Source organism: Sciurus carolinensis, chromosome X (genome assembly GCF_902686445.1).
Source record: "Sciurus carolinensis chromosome X, mSciCar1.2, whole genome shotgun sequence".
NCBI classification, from domain to species: domain Eukaryota; kingdom Metazoa; phylum Chordata; class Mammalia; order Rodentia; family Sciuridae; genus Sciurus; species Sciurus carolinensis.
The window spans coordinates 52,586,352-52,595,006 of record NC_062232.1 but is presented as its reverse complement, the minus strand read 5'-3'; the positions used below and the strand labels follow the sequence as shown (position 1 = coordinate 52,595,006).

Here is an 8,655-nt window from a genome sequence, read left to right as displayed (position 1 = left end):
CTGGATTCAATCCCAGGTACCAAAAAAAAAAAAAAAATATATATATATATATATATATATATATATATACACATACACACACTTGACAGTGTTAAGGTACAAAAAAAGGTATATGAGGCAAAAAATAATAGGACTTCAAGAAGAAATAGATGAGTCCGCTATGATAGTTGAAGTTTTCAACACTCCTCTATCAATAATTGACAGATCTAGCAGCCAGAAAATCAATAAGAATAAACTTGAACTGAATAGCACCATCAATCAACCAGATCTAATTGACATTTATAGACTACTTCATCCAACAACAGCAGAATCCACATTCTTTCCAAACTCATGTGGAACATTCACTAGGATAGACCACATCCTGGGCCATAAAACATGCCTTAACAGATTTCAAAGAATAGACATCATACAAAATATGCTCTCAGACCACAGCAGAATGAAATTAGCAATCAATAACAGAAAGATAGATGGAAAGTCCTCAAATATTTGGAGATTAAACAATATACTTCTAAATAACATAGGGGTTCAAGATAAATTGACAGTGAAAACACAATTTACCAAAATTTGTGGATTGCAGCAAAAGCAGTGCTTCGAGGGAAATTTGTAGCATTGAATGCAAATGTTAGAAAATATGAAAGATCAAGAAGATTATAAGCCTCCAGATCAGAGAGTAAACAAAAGTGACGAATATCAGAAACAAAAGAGTGGCTATCACTACTGATGTCATGGACATTAAAAGGATAATAAAGAAATATTATGAACAACTGCATGGCTACAAATTTGATAGATGAAAGGGATAAATTCTGTGACTTGCTTTTTTTTTTTTTTTCAGTACTGGGAATTGAATCCAGGGCCTTATGCTTGTAAGGTAAGCACTCTACCAACTGAGCTATATCCCCAGCCCTGTGGCTTGCTTTTAATGAATAGGATACAGAAAAGTGGTGGATGTCACTTCTAAGTCAAAGTCATAAAAAGGTCATGTATTCTATTTTAGGTACTCTCTTTTTCTATGTGTCTGTCTCTGTCTCTCTCACCAGCTACCATGCCCATGAAGAAGATTCAAGAAGCTGGGATTACACGATAGCATGTGTACCACTGCAAGGTGATATGATACAGTTTATGTAATTTAAAACAGGCTGGGCATGGTGGCACACACCTGTAATCCCAGCAGCTCAGGAGGCTGAGGCAGGAGGATCTCAAGTTCAAAATCAGTGTCAGCAAAAGTGAGGTGCTAAGTAACTCAGTGTTTCTAAATAAAATACAAAACAGGACTGGGGATGTGGCTCAGTGGTCGAGTGCCCCTGAGTTCAATCCCCAGTACTCCCACCAAAAAAAAACCCCAAAACAAAAAACAAAATAAAACACACAAAACAATATTGTTTTTTGGTTAAAGATACATACATATGTAATGACAGAAAAACAAACATGGATAAGAAGGAAACATCAACTTCCAAATGTGCTTATTTGAGGGAAAGAAGATGAATAAGACAAATGAGGTTCAGCTGTAATAGTATGCACTACATCCCCAGCTCTTTTTATTAAGTTTTTATCTTGAACAATGTCTCCCAAATTGCTGAGGCTGGCCTCCAACTTCCACTCTTACTGCCTCAACTTCCCAAGCAGCTGGGATTACAGGCATGTGCCACCACATTTGGCTCTATCTTTTTTATATTTAAACTGTATTTCCTTCACATATTTTGAAATGGCATTTTGGGCACATAATTTTTTCTTATCTATTTCTTCGTGAATGAAAGAACCTCTTTTGTTCTCTTTGATACTTTCTACTTTGACCTTGATTTTTATATTAGTATTGTTACAAGTCTCTCTCCTTCCTTTCTTTTTGTTCCTGTTTCCTTCACCTCCCCCTTTCCCTTTTTTTTCCTGCTAGTATTTAACGGACATGTACTTCCATTATTGTTTCTACTTTAGGTGAAACTAATAAACAGCATATAACTGGACTTTTATATGCTGGGCATCAGTGCACCGCAGTAATCCCAGCAACTCAGGAAGCTGGAAAGTTCAAGACTAGCCTCAGCAATTTATCAAGGCCTTATTTAGCCAGACAGGGTGGCTCAGTGATTATGTGCTCCTGGTTTCAATCCCTGGTTTAAAAAATGAATAATAAAATTAAATGATCAAAATAAGAATTTGCTTCTTAACAGATGTTTACCCATAACACATCCTGATCTATTTTTCTTTTTACATCCTGCTCGGCCCATACCTCATTTCTTACCCTTTGTTGACTGAGTTTTTCTTTGTTTCACATACCATTCCTTTAATAGTTTGCAAATTATACATCCTATTTCTACTCTATTGTTACCCTTAAACGTTTTTATTCTATTATACGTTGTATTTTCAGTAAGAACAAAAATTTACTTCAGCTAGTGCCATGGCGCACACCTGTAATCCCAGCAGCTGGGGAAACTGAGGTAGGATGGCAAGTTACAGGCCAGGCTGGGCAATTTAGGGAGGCCCCAAGCAACTTAGTGAAACTGTCTCAAAATACAAATAAAAAGGGCTGGGGATGTAGCTCAGTGGTTAAGTGTCCCCATGTTCAACCCCTACTCCCAAGAAACAAAAACAAATAAACAAAAAACCCCAACAACTTTACATGAATATTTTACACTGGCTGTGAAGGTTAAGAGTGCTATTTAAGATTTCAGTAAAATTGTGTAAATCAAAAAGCATAAGTATAATAATTTTTAACAGCGGTGCAACTACCGGAATACGAACCCCTGTTGCTTTTCATGATTGATCATTTGTTTTGGATGGAAAAGCTTGATTTTATGACCAACAGAAACAAATTCCACTGCAAACAGGTTCAACTTGTTTCAACCACTAGTAAAAAAAAAAAAAGAAGCAGCAGCTTGCTGCAACCATTAAGTATATTTCACATTTTAATACCGCAGACAAACCGTACCATATAGGATATGATATAGCACAATTACTTTCACATTGGAATTAATTAGAAAGAATTCGCCTATTTCATTCTACTAAAGAAAAAAACAGAACCGAAGGGCATGTGGCTAAATGTCCCACATTTCTTATCGCTGGCCGCTTGTTTCATTTTTCGCTGTCCTTTTCCGTATCCTTGACGATTTCATCATTTGAAATGAAATAAAGCTTTAGGGCCCACCCTGATTTGAGGAAAGCAGCTGCCGCCCCCGCCACATCGAGGGGGCGGGCTCCAGCCGACGTCACAATCACTTCCGCCGCAGTCACCGCCCTCCCGGGTGCTGTCTGGCGGGGGAGGAGCCCGAGACCCGGGAGCAGCGGCTCTGGCGGTGGTGGCGGTCGGAGGTCCGAGAGCTCTGCCCCTCTGAAAAGCGTGCTGCTGTCCCGACAGGGTGAGTGAAAGTCTGGTTGGGTTGGCGACCCATCTCGCAGCTGGCGGTGGGGCGAGTGGCAGGGCAGGGGCGCGAGAATCTGGGGGGATCCGGCGAACCTCTTTTCGGGTTCGCCCCTCGGGAAGGGGTGGGGCGGACGGGGGACCTGAATGCAGACTGAGGCCCTTGTCCTCCATCGGCCTGTTCGGGGGCTGCATCCTCTGCTGCTGAGCCCCTTTGGCCCAGCGTGGCCCCTGCTTAAATGGCTTTCATGGCTATTTGAGAGGGGAACGGTGTTCGCGGCCCCTGGCCACTTCTCCCCGCCCCTCCTTCCTCCCTCCTCGGCCCCCTTGGCGGGTCACCCCGTGGCCTCCCCCTGCCATTTTGCTGTTGTTTCGCCGAATGGTAAATGGTTGAGATTGTTTGGTAAGAATATTGTTCCTGGGAAAAGAATTGTCAGAAAAAAAAATTATTCTCAGGGAAAAACTATGTTCACACACGCCCTTTTCTTTCTTTGCCCCCTTCCCTGCCACATCGATTTGGGGCTGCCCTTTGAGCTGATAGCGTTTTCTTGTCCCTTATTATGACATTGCACGCCCTCCCCTGTGTCGCGCAAGCGTATGCGAGCACACACACACACACACACACACACACACGCCCGCACACACGGCAACCTTCAGTTGCAGCCCCCTCCCTGCCCCGCCAGCCTCAAGGTTCCAGTGCATCCCCTCCCCCGCGCATGCGCAGGCACATACACACACCCCCCTCTCACACACCCTCACACCCTCCAGTGCCTCCCCCCCCACACACACACACACGCGCGCGCGCGCGCACACACGTGGCCTCAGACCCTCGGCTGCCATTTCCCTCCCCTCACTGCCTATCACATACACACCTCTAGATCCCGCCCCTCCTCCCTCGGCCTGCTCTGGCATGCATATGTAGACACACACACATACACACATTTATACACACCCTCAGCCCTCCTCCCTGCCTGTCACATACACACATAAGGACATCTTTTATTGCTAACCATTGGCACAAATACACTCCCACTCTCTGATTCACACACCCTCTTAAATGCCCTGCTCTTGTGCTTTCTGTCTGCCACATACTTTGCATAGACAGACTCCCTTTGCCGTCCCTGTTGCGTACACACTCACACTCATAGAAGTCCTTCTCTGGGGACACCACCGTGCTTCCTGCTTGCCACAGTCACGTGTAGTCATTCTTTGATTGCTAGCCTCTTTTCCATCTCTCTCTCGCACACACACCCCTCTCCAGTGCTCTCCGCTCTGCCATGCCTGCCTGCTGCAGTTGCTCGTGATGACATTTTTCAGTTGTTGCATCCCTTTTGGACAGATAACACACATGCACATACACACAAACACAAACTCTCTTAAGCTCCCCTCCATTGCCACCAATCCCTTCCCTGCCTAAGATATGCACATAAATGTAGGTTTCCCCCATAGTTCCAGCTGCCACATACACATCTACACCCCACTTCTGGTTCTCTCATACTCCACACACAGCACTTTCCTCTGAAGCCACCCCACCCATTCTGTCACATCCAGAATGGGTCTCATTCTAACACTCACATCCCTTCCCCCTACAAACCCACATGGCTCCATTGCAGGATTGCAGGTTCCCCTTCCACCTGTCCCTCTCCTGACTGACATGTAGGCACTCACGCATGCGCAGTGATCTACATTTGCCACCCTACTCCAATTCACATTTCTCCTCTGTGTCTGCAGGGTTCAGAAAAAGACACCCTATTCAAAAAACCCACTGCGGCCTTTCCTCTTCCCACATTGGCACAATTCCACGGTACTTCACTCACCTTCCAAGGGTCCCGTCAGCCCCCACCTCCTGTCGCACTCTCCCTCTGAGTCCGGCTTTCCTATAAACCTGGTGTTGTAATCATGTTGCCAAAATTAAAAATGTGTTCCAGGTCTACACCTGACAGTCACTGGAATGCTACTCCAGGCCTTAGAAGAAAGTGAACCTAATTTTAAAGATCCCTTATCCCTTCTGTTACCTGTCTGCTGAAGTGAAAATAGATCTCCCTGCTCCTTTATGCTGAACTGATTTGACTTTCCCAGCTCAATAAAACGAGTGCGGGAAGCAGGAACCTTTTCACCCGAGCCCCAGCTGTATTGGAAACCCTCCTAAGCCAGAGCAATGGGGCAGGAATCTAGCAAGCCTGTATGGCCCAAACCAGCAGGAGGGTATCAGTCCAATACAGGCAGGAGGTATGGAAGAAGGCATGCTTATGTCAGTTTCAGGCCATCCACGAGCCATCAGGACAGGATTGCCAGCCAGAGAAAGACGACAGCCGAAGTCCCAATGCACAGATCAGCCCCCAGTCAAACCACCAAGAGGAGCCGATCACCATTTGCCACCACTCGTCGTAGTTGGGACGACTGTGAGAGCTCGGGAACCAGCCTGAATGTTGATAATGAGGACTATTCCAGGTATCCGCCAAGAGAGTACAGGGCTTCGGGTGGCAGAAGAGGAATGGCTTATGGACATATTGACACTTTTGGGGCAGATGATAGTGAGGAGGAGGGGGCTGGGCCTGTTGAGCGACCGCCAGTGAGAGGGAAAACTGGCAAGTTTAAGGATGATAAGCTGTATGACCCAGAGAAAGGGGCGAGGTCTGTGGCGGGGGTGCCTCCCCAGTTCTCTAGCTTTAACCGCGATGTGCGAGAGGAGCTTGACAAGGTAGACCCAGCCCCTGTGGCAAGATGCTCTGCTAGCAGAGCAGAGTTCCCGAAGCCAAATAGTGTGGCCTCTCAGATGTCTTCTGCTGAAGGCAAGGTGGCTACAAACGGTGACAGTTTGGAGAGGGAGAGAAGGGGGCAGAACTTAACTGCACGTCCCAGTAGGGCTCCTGTGAGTATTTGTGGTGGGGGGGAAACCCCCTCAAAGAGTGCAGAGGAACCGGTGGTGAGGCCCAAAGTCCGAAATCTGGCAAGTCCAAACTGCGTGAAACCAAAAATATTTTTTGATACTGATGATGATGATGATATGCCACACAGTACTTCCAGGTGGAGGGATGCTGTCAATGCTGATGAAGGCCACTCGGATGGCCTGGCAAGGAGAGGCAGAGGCGAGAGTTCAAGTGGCTACTGTGAGCCGAAGTACTCTGAAGACAAGAGGGAAGCGAGGAACGACCAAGTGAAACCAGAGAAGGTGCCCAGGAGGCGACGAACCATGGCTGACCCTGACTTCTGGACATACAGTGACGATTACTACAAATACTGTGATGAAGACTCTGACAGTGACAAAGAGTGGATCGCTGCTCTGCGCAGGAAGTACCGAAGTCGAGAGCAAAACCTGTCTTCCAGTGGAGAAAGCTGGGAGACCCTGCCAGGAAAGGAAGAGCGGGAACCTCAGCAAGCTAGAGTGAGTGTGAGCGTCACCGACACCAGCCCTGGCCTGGGCGCTGGAGCCAGCGCCGGCGTCAATGCCATTGCTGGTGCTAGCGCCAGCACCAGCACCAGCGCCAGCACCAGCGCCAGCACCAGCGCCGGTGCAGGTGCTGTTAGCAACGGCAGCAACTATCAGGAGGAAGCTCAAGAACCACCGCTTCAGGAAGAGGAACAGACATCCCTGGAAGAAGGAGAAATTCCCTGGCTCCAGTACAATGAGAACGAGAGCAGCAGTGAGGGGGATAACGACTCCGGGCGGGAGTTGATGCAGCCTGGGGTGTTCGTGCTGGACGGCAACAACAACCTTGAAGATGACTCCAGCGTCAGCGAAGACCTAGAAGTGGATTGGAGCCTCTTTGATGGATTTGCCGATGGTTTAGGAGTGGCCGAAGCCATCTCCTACGTGGATCCTCAGTTCCTGACCTACATGGCACTCGAGGAACGCCTGGCCCAGGCCATGGAGACTGCCCTAGCACACCTGGAGTCTCTGGCAGTGGATGTCGAGGTGGCCAATCCACCGGCGAGCAAGGAGAGCATCGACGCTCTTCCCGAGATCCTGGTCACTGAAGATCATGGTGCAGTTGGCCAAGAGATGTGCTGTCCTATCTGCTGCAGTGAATATGTGAAGGGGGAGGTGGCCACTGAGCTTCCATGCCACCACTATTTCCACAAGCCCTGCGTGTCCATCTGGCTTCAGAAGTCAGGCACATGCCCCGTGTGCCGCTGCATGTTCCCTCCCCCACTCTAAAGACCAAGGCATTTTACTCCTGGTCTGTTTATTTTCCCCATAACTGAAACCCACAATACTGCAGGAGCCCTCTGAAAATTAATAATGAAAATGAAACCATTTGGTCAATTAGACTAAACCTGTTGATTCCTTGTGATTATTTCCAATGTGAAAATGGTTGTGTATGGTTGCATTAAAAATCATACAGGTGGGGACACGCGCCTGTAATTCCGGCGACTTGGGAGGCTGAGGCAGGAGGATTGAAAGTTCAAGGCCAGCCTCAGCATCTTGGCAAGACCTTGTCTCAAAGTAAAAAGTTAGAAAAGGGCTGGGGGTGTAGCTCAGTGGTAGAGCACTCCTGGGTTCAATCCATAATAACACACACACACACACACACAAATCAATCATACTGCCTTTTAGAGGTTAGAAAGGGAAAACTAAACTTTCTAAATGCTACTGGAGCGTGCAGTAAGAGCATACATTTTCTAACCTGAAAGTCGGAATAAATGGCATTTGTTTTCTTCAGTAGAATATGTTGCTGTTAATTGTAATGTCAAGTTTATCTGTTAACTCTGTCCAGAAGGCAAAATAATTTTTGTTGCATGTTCTGGGTTAATGTTCCTGTAATTGCAGTGCCGTAAAAGCTTATTAAAGTACTTTTGGTTTTACATGGTAACATGGTATTGTTTGGTTTTGTCTGAAATGGTGGTACCAGGTGACTTTCTGATTGAGCCCTTGCATTTTTTGGTGTTCTCGGCAGTAGAAAACAGTTTTCACTGGAAACACAGACTCCAAAAAATGTCAAAAAACATGGAGGGTAATAGTTGTTCTAAAGGAGGAATAAAGTGTGTACTTGTCTAATAGGGGAAAGGTCTAGTAGAGAAAGAAGGAAGGAAAGAAACAATGAGAAATCATGGTAAAATCAGGAAAATGGTAGGAACAAATCTAAACTGAGTGTAGGAGTGAATGAGTTAAAATCACCTTCAAGAGAATAGCAACTCTCAGGAGGGATTCTGTGAAAATAAAAGAAGCTGTATGCCAATTGCATATCTTAACACAGTGACACACATAGGGACAGCATACCTTAACATAGTGACACAGATAGGGACAGAAAAATATATGCCACACAAATGCTTAAGGAAAAAAAAAAACAGGAATCCTTCTACAC

At 46.3% G+C, this 8,655-nt stretch overlaps 1 protein-coding gene across 3 annotated transcripts; it reads left to right on the top strand.

Annotated features, from left to right (window-relative positions):
* The first annotated feature begins 3,196 nt into the window (after nt 1-3,196).
* On the top strand, nt 3,197-8,163 carry Pja1 (praja ring finger ubiquitin ligase 1). 3 transcript variants are annotated; one of them, XM_047537126.1, is made up of 3 exons: nt 3,213-3,347; nt 5,278-5,800; nt 6,368-8,163. In XM_047537126.1, the coding sequence occupies exons 2-3, from the start codon at nt 5,508-5,510 to the stop codon at nt 7,506-7,508; spliced, it is 1,434 nt and encodes a 477-aa protein (XP_047393082.1). In that variant the 5' UTR covers nt 3,213-3,347; nt 5,278-5,507; the 3' UTR covers nt 7,509-8,163. The 3 variants fall into 3 exon arrangements, with proteins under 3 accessions (XP_047393081.1, XP_047393080.1, XP_047393082.1); XM_047537125.1 differs by having other exon boundaries at nt 3,197-3,347; nt 5,606-8,163; XM_047537124.1 differs by having other exon boundaries at nt 3,212-3,347; nt 5,278-8,163.
* Nucleotides 8,164-8,655: the final 492 nt, after the last annotated feature.

Coding starts and splice junctions, on each gene's coding strand:
- Pja1 (XM_047537124.1), top strand. CDS start 5,508: ATGGGGCAGGAATCTAGCAAGCCTGTATGGCCCAAACCAGCAGGAGGG.